The following is an 18,707-nucleotide window of genomic DNA, read 5'->3' as shown; positions in this document are numbered from 1 at the left end:
CCATCACTATTTATCTCTATTGGAGTGCAAGTTTCATCATAGCAAAATGATGGCACATGAGAATTATTAGAATATGGCAAAAAAAAACGCGCCCTCAATCTGCCTGGACAGATTCTGGGTGGAGTTGACCCTACTGCTTCACCTCTTCCTTTCTGATAGGCTATAGCCCGTCCCTGGAGGATTCAGACCCGCCATTTTCCTGCAAGCCTCCAGTCCATTGGAGCCAGCAGGGGGAGGTGAAGTAGAAAAGAGCACAGACTTGTTCAGTGGGAACTAAAGAGAGAGGGAGACTCAGTCAGTGCGAGAGAGCGAAAGAGAGAGGGGGAGTCAGTTAGTGCGAGAGAAAGAGAGAGGGGAGTCAGTTAGTGCGAGAGAACGAGAGAGGGGGGAGTCAGTTAGTGCGAGAGAACGAGAGAGGGGGGAGTCAGTTAGTGCGAGAGAACGAGAGAGGGGGGAGTCAGTTAGTGCGAGAGAACGAGAGAGGGGGGAGTCAGTTAGTGCGAGAGAACGAGAGAGGGGGAGTCAGTTAGTGCGAGAGAAAGACTTTGTTAGGAGAGACCGCTCATTCGGAATTGGCAAGAGGTAAAAACTCTTAAGTTTGTATCCAATATAATATACAACCAAACTTCAATTTTACGCTCACTTATCGTGGATGTGGGCTCCATATCACCCTGGGATTTAGCTACAAGAGTAACGTTTCTGCCGTCTCATTTTTCTCGTCTTTATTTTGTGTCATGTGGCAGAACTGTGGAAGCTACAGAGGACAATAGCGATTCCACAGGATTTGAAACATTTGTTCTATATCTTAATACAGAAGTGCGAAGATGTCTGGGCAAAGCATTACGGACAGGATAACCGCAGCTCAACACAGTGTTACCGGATCTGCGGTGGCAAAAACTGTGTGCAAGGCGACTACGCATGAAATTATGGGTCCGAAAAAGAAACATTTAGATTGTAAGTATCAATATGTCGGCGAGTTGCCACAATGTTGCGTTTGATCAAGCGTATGTATTCGTTAGAAATTGTTTGGACTCTGGCTGAGGCCTACGAACATAAACCGACCCGTAGGCTATAATCAAGTAGTTCTTGTCTGATGTTCGCCTACCTATGAAACGATGCGAGATTATCTAGAAATGTTCTACAATTGCCCTAAATTCGAGTCAATGTCATGCTGTCAATTTTCAATTTTCAATTAGCCTTGGCACGTGCTTGTCATGTAAACAATGAGATTAACTGGATTACAATCACGGCATAGCCTATAGGCTACTATTTATTGTAACGTTTTAAACTTATCAAGAAATGGTTTGACTTCCACCAAGGATGATGGTTATAATTTTAATTATATATAATGCAATTATTTAATAATAATATAAATCTGAACTGCTCTAATTTGTTTATGCTGGTTTCTATCTCCTTCCAATAGCGATTTTACTTGCTTACAGGCAATTTACTGTCCACTGAGTGTGCCTACACGATCGTATGCTCTGCGAACCTAGACGTTATCAGAGGGTTTCTCCTCCCAGTATTTTTGGCTGACTCTGTTCTTTAATCGTTCAATGGGGAACCTCGACAGAAACGTAACTTTTAGTGTCATTACCCGCAAGATGGTCTGACTAGGCATGTAAAATAATACCTTATGCACTTCCTGACATTTGACCATAGTTGAGTCAGTTTTTACCCTTTTTGGGCCTATGGATAAGACCCAACTATCACAGTGAGGAGTGATGTTTGCCTATTAGGGATCAGGGGACCATTCGCCTTGGCGGCCATGATGTTGGGAATAAAGCGGGGACACAGGTTCACACCACCTACTCTTGTGATAAGTACCATGGGATCTTTGAGACCAGACCACAGTGCGCCACACCTTATACCACACCCATGTTATATGGTTCATGAGCATTGTGAAATCAACTTGCATGCACATAATACACAATAAAATAAACACTGAATAAGGCAAGTAACCTGGGAAGCAATTACTGAAATTAGATCTCAATCCAACCATGTGTTGGTATATTTGATGAGCAATGTATGTGTCGGAGAACAATCTACATAAAGGTATGGAAGTGATTTCTCATTATAAATATTATCTATTGAAGCATGTCATGTGTGCTCAGAGTACTGCAGTGATGTTTTTGCTCTTTAAATTCCCAAATACAACATGCTACCTACTCAGGTTTTTCCGGTTCTTCCTTCTGAATCCAACCAAAATTTGACTTTGCTTTATGCAAACCCCTCCAAGACACGCTTATACAGTGCATTCGCTAAGTATTCAGACCCCTTGACTTTTTCCAATTTGTTACGTTACAGCCCTGTTCTAAAATGGATTATATAAACATGTTCCCTCAATCTACACACTATCTCATAATGACAAAGCAAAAACAGTGTTTTAGAAATGTAATACATTTTAGAATAAGTCTAATGTAACAAAATGTGGAAAAGGGGAAGGGGTCTGAATACTTTCCGAATGTACTGTTTTGTACACTGAGTGTACAAAACAGGAACACCTACCTAATATTGAGTTGCTCCCCCTTTTGCCCTCAGAACAGCATCTAGGATTTGATACCAGCAACCCGCCAGTTGCCAGCTCACTTCCTGTCAGATTTCTCCTGTCAGACCTAGGATTTAAACTGGCAACCCTACCTGCCGCCCCATAAATCCATAGCTCCCCAAATACACCAAAGCAGACCCAGATGGACTGCTGAACAACTAATCAAATGGCCTTCCGGATTGTTTACATTGACCCCACCACCTCACCTGATTTTTACACTGCTGATACTCGCTGTTTATTTATGCATAGTCACTTTTTTTACAAATGACCTCGACTAACCTGTGTCCCCTCACATCGACTTGGTACCGGTAGCCCCTGTACAGGGCCTCATTATTGTTGTGTACATTTGTTACTTCTTTATTAGATTTTTTTTTAAATGGGAAAAAAAAATGAACTTTTGTTTATTTAATATAGAGTTAATAAAATGTATTGAACTGCATTGTTGGTTAAGGGCATTTAAGTAAGAATTTCACGGTAAGGTCTCCACCTGTTGTATTCGGTGCATGTGACAAATGAAAAAGTACTTGATTCGAGATAAAAACCAGGGTCAGACCCACCTCCAGACCAGGATTCGAAAGTGCAGGGTCTGATAACCCGGGATTACCCTAATTCACAGTGGTGGTGGTGCATAAATATGGCGTCCTCCATGCACTTACTAGAATTGCCTCATTTACTAAGTTCGCTGTATTGTTCATGGCTCTCGCTTACTCTACACATTTTTTAAAAATACATTTTTTATGTTGCTATTAGCACAGTATACATGATTGCAATGTCAGCCATAAGATGCTGGCAATTTGAAAAACTGAAAGTAGACTGCTGATATATTGATGCATTGAACCATGTTGCACGCCTTAGCGCCAAAACTCTGTGGATTGTGCTAAAACAATCACGTCATATCTGAATCCCGACATCTCCATGTACCTTCGCCATTGAAAAATCAAGTGAACTTCATCTTAAAGGTCCTCATCCTGTCCACACCTTTTACTGTGTTAAAACAATATGTGTCCTCAACGTACCACCGCTGCATGTGCTTTGCAGACATACCTAGGTTCTGGTCTGTCTTTTTTTCGGGGGATACCTGGAAAGTTGGTGGGCTGCTGTTATATGTTGCAGATCTATGTGATAAGTATTTTCCAAGGAGAACTAGTTCATCAGAACACAACCACTTGTAATGTTGCAAGGAGTGTGGCTGGTGAAAGAGAAAAAAGGCACAAGCAGGTCTCAATGAAAATGACATTAGCAGTGGTTAAGTCTTTTCCTTTCCAACAAACTGACGTTGTGATTGCATGTTGACGCACAAAAATAAAGTCTACAAAAGAGTGCATCAAGTCTTGTTCATGAAAAACTGGAGGTATCAAGTATTTATGGCCAACTGATTTTAGTCACCAGCAGAACAGTTTTCTGTTACAGTGACAATTTGCAATTACAATAGCAAGCCTTCTCAATGGCTGAACAGGTTTTAAGTTGGCATTAGCATTACCCATTTTGACTGTATCCTGGTTTATGGTGGTGGTAAAAATTTGTTCAGACTCAGTCTAGGTTGGTTTTTCATCTAGTCTATTCCGTTTCTTCCTGGTGTTTGCCCTTGCCGTGTCTGGTTACTCCCGTTTAATGGGTTTTAATTCTGGGTCATTCTCAGCACCCTAGCATCAGTGCTGAAGCCGATTGACTGCAGGCATCGCCACGTCAATATCTGTTCACACCATGCTGCTTATTTGTATATGTTTCGGTGACTAGAGAGTGAAACCAATTTCCTGCTGGGCACTATTTTTAGCATTGGCTCTGTAATAAGAAATGTCATGTGTGGTGTTTGACGGGGGTTTTGAAGGGCATGTCTGAAACTCGAAGCTAAAAGAGTGTGTAGAGGCCATCATACCTCACTGACTCCTGTCCCTAGAAGGCTTCTTGATAAGGAGGCTGCTGGGGAGGGCCTTAAGGCTCCTTTTGTAGTCTGGGGGTGGCAGGAGCTTAGCAGGAATGTCACAAAGGTTGGAGGTACTTCAGGAGGGCCAGCAGCACTTGGAGTTGGCGTTTCCTCAGACCGAAATAGCAGTGGTGTCTAGCTCTCCTCCGGTCTGATTTGTACGCAAGATATGGCCCCTTTCTCTTAGCTCCTTTGATTTGGGTTGGGTTTCCGGCCAGTGTCCGCATTCTTTAACACTGCCTGTTAAATAAACTCCACCAAACAACTTTGAGACTTAACAATTACCAGAGAGGGGGGAAAAAATGGTGCAAAGGTCAAACTGTAGTATTTTCCATGTTATGAGCCTGCTCTTGTTTTCTGGTCTGCTTTGGTTAAGAGCAGGTGTAAAATTTTCTCCAAGATGACTGCTCTTGCAATTTTAGAAATATAGAGCTATCACTTTAGTATCCAGTTTGTCGTTATCGGTGCAACTTACCCAACTCAATACTGCACCCATCTATTTACAGAGAGGGGAAAAGACTGCCATTTTATTGCATGGTAGTGATTTTATGGTTTAATTGCTTTTACGCTAACCCATTTCTGCCCATCCCAAAGTGCAAGGGTCAATCGCGAGTGTAGTCTGTTTGATGCTTTAGGGACTTTTCAACCACTGTAAAAGGAACATTTTTATTTGTCATTGTGTCACTAAACTTGTTTTGCATCCCGAAACAGGATGTGTGATCATAATGAGGTATTGAAGTATAGTTCCCAACTTCCCACATCACCTGCCACTTGATATGATGGCTACATTTGGTGAACAATAAAGTCATTATTTTATTTGTTTTAAGTCTGTGATGAGGACCTTTGTACTTGACTATAACGTCACCTTCCTTCAGTGAGTCAGCATGCCTGGACTTCCATTTGGAATTGTTCCCTTTTTTGATTGCATCCTTTGTGTATTTGTTTGTGCAAAGGTCTTTACAATTGGGCAAACATGATGGATGAGAGTTACACCTTGTTTATTTCCAGAAGTAATTTACTTTGACGTCTTCATTTCTTATTCGAGCTCAGGCATACAACTCTCAATACATGCCCTAAAACCAAAGTAATCACACAGGAGGGAGTAGATACGATAGTCCCTCAGCGACAGTAGCTGGGTGGGTGGTGTGGTAGCAATCACCTGACAGTACCTCAGTGGTCCAAATGATCTGGACACAGATCTAGGGTCAGCACACCTCCTTTTGTGAAGGAAACCTCAACACTGACTTTCCTTTTTTCACTGACTTTCCTTTCCATTTTTCTCATATGAAAATGCAAATACCAGGTATCCATGTTGTATTGTAGCTACTTTACTAAAAAAGGTTGTCCGATTACTGGGTGTGTAGGTGAGACTGAAACTAGGAAGCTTGAGTTTACCTGATCTTGTTACTTTGATTATAATGTAAGCCTACAATATCTGTTGTACAAAACACTTGTATTGTTTCCTGGACCTATTTGTGTCACAATAGAGGTTAGCTGCATGGGACAAGGTGTTATGTCACTTGAACACTCAACCACCTCCTACTTAAAGCCCTGAGCAGGAGTGTATTTCAGTTAGATAATTAACCAGAAATGTAAAAGGTAATTTTAGAACAATGTTAAGTTGTGAGGACATCTCTCCTCTCTGCATGTACAATACTGATTACTGAGCAAGCGTGTTCTATAGGATCCAAACTTATTCTGGGAGTTTGACTTGTGAGTCAATCCTGCAACATGATGCATCTGCTGAGGGTAAGGGGCATGTTTCATGTAGGTTTCAAACCTCAGTGTGTAGAGTGGAACCCTCAAGCACTTCAGTGCCCCATAGCTCTTTTTCTTGTTTGTGGTCTGTATTTGAAATGGATACTATCATATGTCGTCAAACTGGTGACCATAATATTCTCCCTGCTGAGCAAGGAAGCACGTTTTAGAATTCTATGCGTTTGAGTTGACATTGCATGTTGAGTAAGCCTACACGGATTCAAAATGTGGACAAGGAGGATTGGTACTGATGGGATTGGTTGAATTGGGCCCACTTTTAGCTTTGCTAGTAACCGTGTGAAGGTGCCATGAAGCATTGCTGTGGGAAGCCGCTACAGACTGCTATATTGGTCCGCTAATACAGGACTAGTAAAGGCCCAGAGCCCTTTTTATTTTTTATATATATATTTTTTTGGGAAAGACTTCCATAAGGACGCCATTTATTTTGCTTGTGTTATAGATTGGGTGTATGAAATGTCCTCTGAAGCACTGAATGTGAACCACCAACTGTTTTTCTTTTTCTTAACCTATGTATTGCACAGTGTGTTAGTGGGGTTTTAGAACCTACTAGGTTGCCTATAGCTTGAATTATTGCTTAATGCCTACTGTCCTGTCCAGTAACCACTGAGGTAGCAGTCAGTTGGGTCAGACCAGAGGACACTGTAGCACATGCAGCATGAGCGGCTCTGCCACAGGTTCAACCTTACACCCCCCCCCCCCCCCCCCCCCCCCTGCAGAACGCAGTCCACTCAGAGCATGTGACTGCAGTGGCATCGAATGACAGTCCCGCAAAAAGTGCCGACACCGCCTGCCCCACTGAATGGAGCCCACTGTAATTCTGAAAAGCCTTTGCGTTTCAGTGTCATGATTCAAAGCTGCAAACCAGGCACTACCATCAAATACTCATTCTTTAACCTCCATATTCCGAGTTTTTTTTCTCTATTGGCCAATGTCATAGATTATCCTCATTAGCCATTTGTCTACAATGAAGTGAAGTGGGCAGTTTGCCTTCAGTTCAGGGTCTTTTGCAAGATTTTTAAAGATTGACCCACTCTGGTCTTACTATACCTGTGTTGTGATCACTGAATACTTTTAGCATGGTCAACTCCATCAGTATAAAATGATTGGATCATATCATCCATATGCTGTGTAGAGCTGGTCCCTAATATAGAGGAAAAAAGGAAACTGGTACAAATTCCACTGATGCAAACGCAGACCTTGAAAGAGCCACCGACTACTCTAGCTGAGAATTTCAATGCACTGTAATAATCTTGCATCTGTCCACTGCAAGATCACGTAGTGAACTAACCTTATTGTACTCTCCTGGAACATATCCCTCTACAATTTCAGAAACTGAATTGAAATGAAAATTCTGAAAGGGGGGGAATCCTCTGGGAATTGACTATAGTGTTAACTGCTACTGTTCTGCTTGATAAATATTTACTGGAGGAGGTAGAGCCTTAATTCAAAGCTGTATGCTACATCAGTGTTTAGGGAAGTGCAAATAAAACATATTTTTGTGGGTTAACACTGATCGCCGTTTGCAGTGAATAAAGTAACGGCCAACATTTTCAATGCATATATTCACAATGGATGGGTAAAATAAATGTAAAAAGGTATGTAAACATTGGTTGTGTTCACCCTCCACTACACCGCAGGCTTGGGAAATAAACTCACTTCCTGACTGTCAACAGCTGGGCAGGATGTTGATTTATATGTATGTGTGTATTCCAAATATGTTAGGGAGATGATTGTTTGGGAGGGTAGGGAAAGAGTAATACCCTTTTGATCGGCTCCCTGTCATTTATGAATGCGTATCGTCTGTCCACTGTCTCCCCACTAGGGCTGGGCGGCATACCGTATTTTACTATGTACTGGTATTGATGCATGGACCAGTTTGGGTTTTTACTTTACCTTCTATAACGGTATTTAAATGTTTAAATGTGATATGCTGTGTGTAATGTCCGTTTTTTTTATAGTTTACTCCGCTACTTGAGTCATCTCTCTCGCTCTCCACACAGACCTAGTCCCACCCAGTCACTCAAGGAGCGCATTTGTTGTTGCTTGACCACTAGACACTTTCGTTCAGTCTGCATGGTCAACGCAACATTGTTTCCAATTTGATCTTAATATAAATCCACAAGTGTTTTATAGTTGCAATATTAGTTTGTTTCTTACATCTGCAAACGGCTAGTTTGTCTTTTCTTAGCAAGTTAAGCCAAATCGTGTTAGCTAACTAGCTAATAAAAGTACTGAGTCAAGAGCAATAACTCGTCCATGGCATTTTCATTCGTTGTCATGTCAAACACTGTATTCAAAGTGCCTACTATTTATATTCTATTTCCATGATTCCAGAAGTTCACCCAAGTGTTTTGATCTTAATCTCAATTGCAACATTTGGTTAAAAATGAGGCCTAGTATTTTTGCCCATATTGTGGCAGTGTGGAAATGATCTCAAATGTGCAGGAAATGCAGAAATTTATGGAAATGCAGCAAACTATTTAGGTTGAATTGAACAGTATAAAACAATCAGAATGGAAAAGACCCATTTTTAAATTATTTTGAATATATATGTTGCCACCCTAGGGCGCACTACTCTTAAAGCAAATTTTAGAACTTTTTATTAATCAAAATCATAAAATACTGTCATAGCGTCAAATTTGAAAAAATACCATGATATTTTGCCCATATCTCCTCAGCCTTACTCCCCACACACCATTTTGAATAGAGCGCTGTGACGATTTGACAAATTAGTCTTTGGCTTATGGCATTTCAAGTATGCACGATTTTTGTGTCATTTTGAAAATGTCTTCCACAAAACGATTCAACTCAAATTTCTAAATTAACTCGTCTACCTTCCCAACCAAAAGAAATCCACTTCTGGGGACATTTTCTTCAAACTCAAGCCTTGTTTTTGTAATTCAGTTGTCAAAGGAATTAGTTGTATCACAAATTACTCTATATTTAGATGTTGAACACTTGTAGGCCTATAGCTTCACTATGGTGTCCTCCCAAGCTCATGTTTATGGTTGGCATCTGTCTCTTCAAAATTAATAGTCATTGGCAAGGTGTTTTTTTTCTGTCTGACAGATGCCGGAGGCAGGAAGTGTTTTGGGGTAATTAATGCTAACCATTTTTATTTTTTCAATAAGTGTAAAAAAGGACTTCATTCTAATCTCCCCCCTGTAAACCTTGTGTTCTGCTGAGCTTATTGGAACTGTTTGCCGAAGCCATCAGTCTGTTCCTTTCATATTTGGCCCATAATCTTGTGTGTTAATTAAGGAACTCAAGGGAATGTGAGGGAAATGCCTCGGCCGTTGCATTCCAATCATTGTTAACTTGTCCAGAGTTCCGCATGGGGGGGGGGGGGGCTTCTACTTTTTATTTGACTGTTTAATTAATTTGAATGCTTTTAATTCACTTCAGCTGCCTTGACCATGTCAAAACTAACATGTAATGGCTATCAAATACCCTTATCTACAGTATGTTTCACCTATGTACAAGCCCTTGACCCTTGCAATTGGAATAAATGTGTGTAGACTATATGGCCGAGGACTGAGAAAATGGTGCGGGGAGGAAACACTTTCAACGGGAGGTCCAGGTCAACCACTGCATAAGCATTCCATAGCACTTAATGTCATCACACTAAATCTGGACTCATGAATTGCATGTATTAATGCATGTATTACAATTATTTATAAATTGATTGCTAATAAATGATATACAGTAGCATATGAAAGTGACCTAGCTTTTATTTTCTAGGATCATTTTCACTTTATTTCATATTTTAATTGTGATTTGACATGTGGCTACAGCTGCTGATGCAGGCTCTTTTGCAGAAATTGGCAATGCACTCTCTACCCAAAATATCATGGTTTGCCATTACTGGAATCCTTTTGTCATGCTTTTCATTTTTAAACTTTCCACACAACCCTCCCAAACCACAAAGTATTCAGAATAGAGCCTTGTCTGATTCCCACCAGCTTGTTCTTTGCACTCCCTAACTTTTTCATGCTTTGGATTCGAGACCTTTGCAGTTTCAGCTTTGACATCCTTTCCAAAATCAGTGCTGAAGTGAAAAGCTCAATTTGCACACTGTTGATATGACACTTGCTGCCATTGTTTTTGTTATTTTAGTCTGGTCTGCCCCAGGTCCACAGTGAGTCACCAAGACTGACTTGTCTTATCTGTACTCTATCATTGTGACGATTTAGCACTAGACTAAAGTCTGTAGGCCTTCTAGGATTTTCAGGCTGGTGGTGTTTTACAAAGAGAGCGGTGGTTTAAACTTGGTTGGGTAACTAAAGTAACTGACAAGTCACCAACCGTGTTATTTTGGTTAGAGGCTGGTCTCATGAGACCCTATATCTGTGAGATTTATAATCGTTATGTACATGATTGCAGTGCCTACTGAACATGTACAAAATCTCTGAATTCAAGCGTGACACATTCTTTTTTTTTTTTTGAAGTTTCAAAGAATCAGACCGACTGCCTGGAATACATGGGTCACATGTACATGCGAATTGGTCTTGGTTTGCTTTATGGAGTGAAACTGCAATTTAGGTTGCTGGACTTTGCTACGCCTGGCTCTTTTTTTTAACCAATGTGTCAGGCATTTTGCCCAATTCAGCCTGTTTTAAATCGGACTCTGGCAAGCTTATTTAACAGTTTGGTCTAATTTTAAACACTTAAAAAAAATGTTTTTTACTAGAACCAATCGCTTGGTAGATGTTGAGTCAGAATCAAAGGGTTTCAGAAATGCTACATTAACTAGAATGGTGATAAAGTATATGTTTGCTAGTAGTTCCAAGAGTAATCACAGTAGGCTCTAGTTTTTGTCCTCTTCCTCTGCTGCGGCCGAAGCCAACTTTCTGACGGTAGTGTCTCCAGATGTTAACAGAGCGAATGCCAGATTTATGGTGTGCAGCTATGCAAGACTCAATTAACATCTGTATTTTGTCTACCACAAGGTGCTATGCACAGGTTGACTAGCATCTTCTGAATTCTGCCCTTAAATGGCTTTTAATACTTCCTGTGAATAAATGGTCAGTTTCCTCTCTCCTAGACTTAGGGGTGTGCCAGTCAAATCAAATTGTATTGGTCACATACACAGGGTTAGCAGATGTTAATGCGAGTGTAGCGCAATGCTTTTGCTTCTAGTTCCGACTGCAGTAATATCTAACAATTTCACAACTACCTTATACACACGTAAAGGGTTGAATATGTACATATAAATATATGGACGAGTGATGGCCGTGCGACATAGGCAAGATGCAGTAGATCGTGTAGGGTACAGTATATACATATGAGATATGTAGGGTATGTAAACATTTTATAAAGTGACATAGTTTAAAGTGACTAGTGAGACATTTATTATGTCCAATTTTGTATTATTAAAGTGGCTAGACTCAAATCTCTATGTTGGCAGTAGCCACTCAATGTTAGTGATGGCTGCTTAACAGTCTGATGGCCTTGAGATAGAAGCTGTTTTTCAGTCTCTCGGTCCCAGCTTTGATGCACCTGTACTGACCTATCCTTCTGGATGATAGTGGGGTGAACAGGCAGTGGCTCGGGTGGTTGATGTCCTTGATGATCTTTATGGCCTTCCTGTGACATCTGGCGGTGTAGGTGTCCTGGAGGGCGGGTAGTTTGCCCCCGGTGATGCGTTGTGCCGCTGTCACTACCCTATGGAGAGCCTTATGGTTGTGGGCGGAGCAGTTGCCGTACCAGGCAGCGATACAGCCTGACGGGAAGCTCTCGGTTGTGCGTCTAAAAGTTTGTGTTTTTAGATGACAAGAACAAATATCTTCAGCCTCCTGAGGTTGAAAAGGCACTATTTGCGCCGCCTTCACCACTGTGTGGGTGGACCATTTCAGTTTGTCTGTGATGTGTACGCCAATGAACCTTCTCCACTACTGTCCCATTGATGTGGATAGGGGGGTGCTCTCTCTGCTGTTTCCTGAAGTCCACAATCATTTCCTTTGTTTTGAGTGTGCGGTTATTTTCCTGACACCACACTCCGAGGGCCTTCACCTCCTCCCTGTAGGCCGTCTCGTTGTTGGTAATCAAGCCTATCACTGTAGTGTAGTCTGTAAACTTAATGATTGAGTTGGAGGCGTACATGGCCGAACAGGGAGTACAGGAGAGGGCTCAGAACGCACCCTTGTTGGGCCCCAGTGTTGAGGATCAGCGGAGTGGAGATTGTTGTTTCCTACCCTCACCACCTAGGGGCGGCCCGTCAAAGTCCAGGACCCAGTTGCAGAGAGCGGAGTTGAGACCCAAGGTCTCAAGCTTAATGACTAGTTTGGAGGGTACTATGGTATTAAATGCTGAGCTTTAATCGATGAACAGCTTTCTTACATAGGTATTCCTCTTGTCCAGATGGGTTAGGGCAGTGTGATTGCGTTGTCTGTGGACCTATTGGGGCAACTTGGAGTGTGTCTAGGGAGTCTGGTAGGGTGGAGGTGATATGATCCTTGACTAGTCTTTCAAAGTACTTCATGATGACAAGTGTTTGCTACGGGGTGATAGTCATTAAGCTCAGTTACCTTAGCTTTCTTGGGAACAGGAACAATGGTGGCCCTCTTGAAGCATGTGGGAACATCAGACTGGGATAGGGATTGATTGAATATGTCAGACATAGATATAAATATATAAAGTCAGTTTGCATACACTTAGGTTGAAGTCATTAACTCATTTTTCAGCCACTCCACAAATGTCTTGTTAACAAACTAGTTTTTGCAAGTTGGTTAGGACATCTACTTTGTGCATGACATGTAATTTTTCCAATTGTTTACAGGTGGATTATTTCACTTATAATTCACTATCACAATTCCAGTGGGTCAGAAGTTTACTTACACTAATTTGACTGTGCCTTTTGAAGAGCTTGGACAAAGTCATGGCTTTAGAAGCTTCTGATAGGCTAATTGACACCATTTGAGTCAATTGGAGGTGGACCTGTGGATGTATTTGAAGGCCTACCTTTCAAACACAGTGCCTCTTTGCTTGACATCATGGGAAAATCAAAAGAAATCCGCCAATACCTCAGAAAAAAATGGTAGTCCTCCACAAGTCTGGTACATCCTTTGGAGAAATGTCCAAACGCCTGAAGGTACCACGTTCATCTGTACAAACAATAGTACACAAGTATAAACACCATGGGACCACGCAGCCGTCGTACCGCTCAGGAAGGAGACTCGTTCTGTCTCCTAGAGATGAACGTACTTTGGTGCGAAGAGTGCAAATCAATCCCAGAACAACACAACAGCAAAGGACCTTGTGAAGATGCTGGAGGAAACCAGTTCAAAAGTATATTTTTCCACAGTAACAATATCCTATATTGACATAACCTGAAAGGCTGCTCATCAAGGAAGAAGCCACTGCTCCAAAATCGCTTATTGTGGGAAGCTGGTGGAAGGCTACCCAAAACGTTTGACACAAGTTAAACAATTTAAAGGCAATGCTACCAAATACTAATTGAGTGTATGTAAACTTCTGACCCACTGGGAATGTGATGAAAGAAATAAATAAAAGCTGAAATCATTCTCTCCTATTATTCTGACATTTCACATTCTTAGGATCACCACTTTATTTTAACTGACCTAAAACAGGGCATTTTTACTAGGATTAAATGTCAGGAAATGTGTAACAGAGTTGAAATGTATTTGGCTAAGGTGTATGTGAACTTCTGACTTCAACTGTAGGTCAACATGGTAGCACTTAGTAATAACTAGCCTGCATTTCACTGTAACATACTTTATTTGATGTGTATAAATTCCACATTTTGTTAATGGATATTTAGTTTGATCTGTTAAATTATTTGCTTTGTACAACAAATATTTTGATGTTATTTGCCAAGCAACCATTTGGCAAGTGATCATTTTGAATATTGTATTGCGGGAACAGCCCCCTAACGTCATAAGTGTTGCTTGAAACGGGGAAGGAAAATCAGAACAGGGTCTCAATGGGTTTTACATGTAAAATAGGTTGGTGCTTGTTTAATCAGCCTTTTGCACTTACAATGTACCTTGAAGCGTGCATGTGCAAACTCCTGTATACCACTTTTAATTGAATAACCCCCAAGCTTTGAAGGTTGAATTTTATTCTATATCTTGACTGACAACTGTCTGAACTGAAATGTTCTCAAGTGATTGTGTTACAAATAGTGTAATCAGATTATCTGCCTGGTACAGTTGAAACTGGGATTCATCTGTGAAGGGCACACTTCTCCAGCGTGCCAGTGGCCATCGAAGGTGAGCATTTGCCCATCTGAAGTAGGTTACGACGCTGAACTGCAGTCAGGTCCAGACCCTGGTGAGGACGATGAACACACAATGAGCTTCCCTGTGACTGTTTCTGTGCAGAAATCCTTCGGTTGTGCAAACCCGCTGTTTCATCAGCTGTCCGGGTGGCTGGTCTAAGACGAGCACTCCAGTGGAAGAGGCCTGATGTGGGGGTCCTGGGCTGGCATGGTTACATGTGGTCTGCAGTTGTGAGGCCGGTTGGCTGTATTGGCAAATTCTCTAAAATGACATTTCAGGTGGCTTATGGTTGAGAAATGCTCTGGTGGACATTCCTGGAGTCAGCATGCCAATTGCACGCTCCCTCAACTTAAGACATGTGGCATTGTGTTGTGACAACTGCACATTTGTGGCCTTTTATTGTCCCTGGCACAAGGTGCACCTGTGTCATCAGATTATTGATATGCCACACCTGTCAGGTGGATGGATTATCTTGGAAAAGGATAAATGATCACTAACAGGGACCTAAACAGATGTGTGCACAGAATGTGAGAGAAATACGTTTTTCATGCGTATGGAACATTTCACTTGTTGAGTATTTGTTTTCAGTGCATTTCAATGTTTGATCAGCCAGCTACTGTGTTGTCATAGAACTGTACATGATTGTTAATCTTATCAGTGCTAGCAGCAGATTTCCTCGAGCTTTCAGTGATGGACCATCTTCTGTGTGAGAGGGAGAAATCTCCATTTGTTTAAGGCCTGTATTAGAGGGTGTATGAATGACCTGATGAGATCTGGCATGAGAGACCAGTCTCATGGCACTGATGGAAAGGTGCCAGAAGGCATCGGCTTTCACTACAGGCCAGATGGCATGGGATCCCTGCCAAAGGCTAAATGATGCCCAGGATGCACTATCCTCAGACGTTTGTGACAACAGCCTGAATATAAACACTGGGTGCAACCTATCCTGGGCTGTGCTAAACAGCACCATAAGGACTTAGTGCGCTGTCAAACCTGGTGGGTCCAACTGACGAGAGCCCGTACCAAGAAGCTTGTCGTTAGCTCACCACAACGGCTTGATTCGGTGGAACTGGTTGTTCAAAATAACATTTGCCAACGCTTTCGCTTACACTCACTCGCATGCAGTCAGTGTGTGTTTGTCTCTCACACACACAATACTATTCCATTAAGACCCTACACTGACTGTTTCCCCTTTTCTCTCCCCCAGACTTGATCCACTGCACCAATGAGATGAACGTGAACATCCCCCAGCTGGCAGACACATTGTTTGAGAGGACGGCCAGCACCAGCTGGGTGGTGGTCTTCAAGTCTCTCACCGCCACCCACCACACCATGGTCTACGGCAATGAGGTGAGTGAAACCTGTCTAGGGGCACAAATGGTTAAGGTTAGGGTTGGGTGAGGGAATTCTGTACCTGGGGATTTTTTTTCGCTCCACAGCTCTGCCACTCAACACTTCCAGCAGAGCTGTAGATAATGGATCTGACTCCTTGGTGATCAGAGAGGCATGTCATGCCAGACACTCTGAATTCCAACTCAACCCCTATCCCTCCATACATATGGCAATTATACCATTGTAACATGCTCTACTCCTGATGATGCCTTTCTCTCTTAAATATGATGTCATGAAAGATTTCACGTGTAAGAAAATAAATTCAGTGTCAGAAGTGACACTAATACTGTGGTGTTAAGGTCTTTTGAAATCCCTTTAACACTAGTGGTTTGAAAAGTGTCAGCAATATCCAGTCCACAGAATTGTCATTTTGTATTATACTTCTTCTTTTGAGGGGGCTTTCTTATGTAACATTGCTATGCATTTTCAAAAGTGGTTGTCTTGTATTGCTGTTAGTCAATCATTTGCATTCACCATCTATGAAGGTTTGCACACATGTTTCTGTGTTGCAGAGATTTATACAGTACATGGCTTCAAGGAATACGCTTTTCAACCTCAGTAACTTTTTGGACAAAAGTGGCCTGCAAGGTGAGTGAAGTCAGCTCTGCACAAACTTTGCTGCAGCACTCTATTTTATCAGGGGTTCAGTATCGTCTAAACTGGATGAGATGACACGCTCCAATATTTTAAAGGTGCTACACATTTGAATTTTTGCTTTGTAATTTCAGAAAATGTCCATAATATATCTACAGTGTTTTGCAATATTACTTACCCGCCAGTGTTTTGATTGGCTGTGATATTCACCTATTGATTTCTCCCACCGGAGCAGCATCTGTTATACTAAGAAAGCTGTTCTGACTTTGGCTGTGTTATATCTTGGCCAGGTCGCAGTTGCAAATGAGAACTTGTTCTCAACTAGCCTACCTGGTGAAATAAAATGTATATATTTTTTTTTATAGCCGTTTTGAAGCTGGTCAACCAAAACCGAAAGTAACTTTTAGTTTTGGTCCACTAGCTGTAAAATGATATCTGTTAATGGAAATATATTTCTCAGGGATTTAGATGGTACAATGATTCCCTACACTTCAGAGTAGGGAATCATTGAGGGAACGGTGTAGAATGAGAGCGATTTCCACTAGATAACACAGCCACAAAGTAGGAACAGCTTTCCCAGTTTGACAACAGATGCCGCTCCAGCGGACAAAATCAATCAACACTGGCAGATAAGTAATACTGTGAAACAATATCATTCCACGGTTGGCAGCAAATATATTATGGACGGTTTCTAAAGTTACAATGCAAACATTTAAAAAAAATCCTGTGTACTGTAGCACTTTTTTTTTTTTGGCATTCAGATATAAATATATTTTCCCGAACAAGCATGCTTATCTGACATGTAGAATAAGGAAATGTCAGCTCTATTCAAAACCTGCAGCGTACCATAACTTCTACCTACTGTGTGTACACACAACAGGCGATATTGAGACCTGCCACACTGTTAGAAGCGGAGAACTGTTATTTTAGACAGTCCTACCCTTTACCCTTTTGCTCTATTCCCAATGAAATGGCAACACTCAGCTCACATCAGGCCCAGCAAAATGTATTTACTTAAAGTTGTTTCCCATGTTAACAAGATGCCTGGCAGCCCAGACCATTGGGACTTTCAAGGGGGAGTGTAAAGGCAGATTAAGCGCCCCTAATAATAACCTAATGCCTTTTGTCAAGTTGTTACTTATAAATTAGGGGGATAGGGAGCTATCAGTTTTAATGACGACTGGATTTAGGTTAGAGTATAGCGCATGACAGAAATCCACTAGATGGTGGGCCTTTGCTTTAGGAGAAATATGGGACTATATTTACGATGCGTACAGTATTTATGATAGTTCATGGTCATTTTCATACATTGTTTGAAGTTGTTTTGGCACAATTCTCAGTGTTGCGGAAAAGACATCAGGAAACTGACAATGTCCAATAGCTTGGAAAATAAACGTGACACCCTTATGAGTCCCATTTGTTTAATTTTCAAACTATTGCACATACTATTTCACATAACAGGTGTTCCTCAAAGGGCCATACAATTCAGTCGGTTTCTTTTTCCATGTAAAGCTTTCACAAGTATCACGATAGTGTGACATTGGTATCATGGCAACACTGGAACACACTTGAAGTGTCCTAAAGTTTGCCTGTGTATTTGTCCGATGGGAAGTAGCCCATAAATCGATGAAAAGAATCAGTTGTAACTTTCATAAATCAATGGAAGAATGTGCCTTTGCTTATTCAAGCTCAAGTGCATCCTTTATTTTCCCTAATAAACAGTTAAGAGTATAGGCTAGTTGCCACCCTTTGCCTTGATGTCACGTGTGCAAAGCTGTCAAGGCAAAGAAAGGGTGGCTACTTTGAAAAATATAGTTATTTGTTTAACACTATTATTTTGGTTACTACATGATTCCATATGTTATTTCATAGTTGATGTCTTCACTATTAATCTACAATGTAGAACATAGTACACATAAAGAAAAACCCTTGAATGAGTAAGTGTCCAAATGTTTGACTAGTACTGTATACCAAGATGCTCAGAGTAATTCCCCTATTGTCTTTTTCAGGCTATGACATGTCAACGTTCATAAGGAGATATAGTCGCTACCTGAATGAGAAGGCTGTGTCGTATCGACAAGTCGCTTTTGACTTTACAAAAGTTAAACGAGGGTAAGGACTTTAATTCTCTATTCACATTTCCTTATACCGTCAGGCTCAGCTAGCATCTATATTGTATAAATACTGTACAGTTGAGTCCTGAAGTGTTTTGGATATTTTTTTGGCATAG

The 18,707-nt window shown here is 41.3% G+C and overlaps 1 protein-coding gene across 47 annotated transcripts in view; it reads left to right on the top strand.

Annotated features, from left to right (window-relative positions):
• The first annotated feature begins 226 nt into the window (after window positions 1–226).
• The window catches only part of picalma (phosphatidylinositol binding clathrin assembly protein a), a 52,204-nt gene continuing 33,723 nt past the window's right edge, over window positions 227–18,707 (top strand). For 7 of the 47 annotated variants that reach the window (XM_020485858.2, XM_031826856.1, XM_020485854.2 and 4 more), the window contains exons 1-5: window positions 438–582; window positions 815–954; window positions 15,699–15,841; window positions 16,396–16,471; window positions 18,487–18,589. In XM_020485858.2, the coding sequence (XP_020341447.1) occupies window positions 825–954; window positions 15,699–15,841; window positions 16,396–16,471; window positions 18,487–18,589 (452 nt within the window). In that variant the 5' untranslated portion in view covers window positions 438–582; window positions 815–824. Of the gene's footprint in view, window positions 955–15,698; window positions 15,842–16,395; window positions 16,472–18,486; window positions 18,590–18,707 lie in introns of all 47 variants that reach the window. The other 40 variants (XM_020485863.2, XM_020485862.2, XM_031826864.1 and 37 more) reach the window with 19 other exon arrangements.

This window comes from Oncorhynchus kisutch, linkage group LG6 (genome assembly GCF_002021735.2).
Source record: "Oncorhynchus kisutch isolate 150728-3 linkage group LG6, Okis_V2, whole genome shotgun sequence".
NCBI classification, from domain to species: Eukaryota; Metazoa; Chordata; class Actinopteri; order Salmoniformes; family Salmonidae; genus Oncorhynchus; species Oncorhynchus kisutch.
The sequence above is the reverse complement of the archived record's forward strand: the minus strand, read 5'-3'. Positions and strand labels throughout refer to the sequence as shown.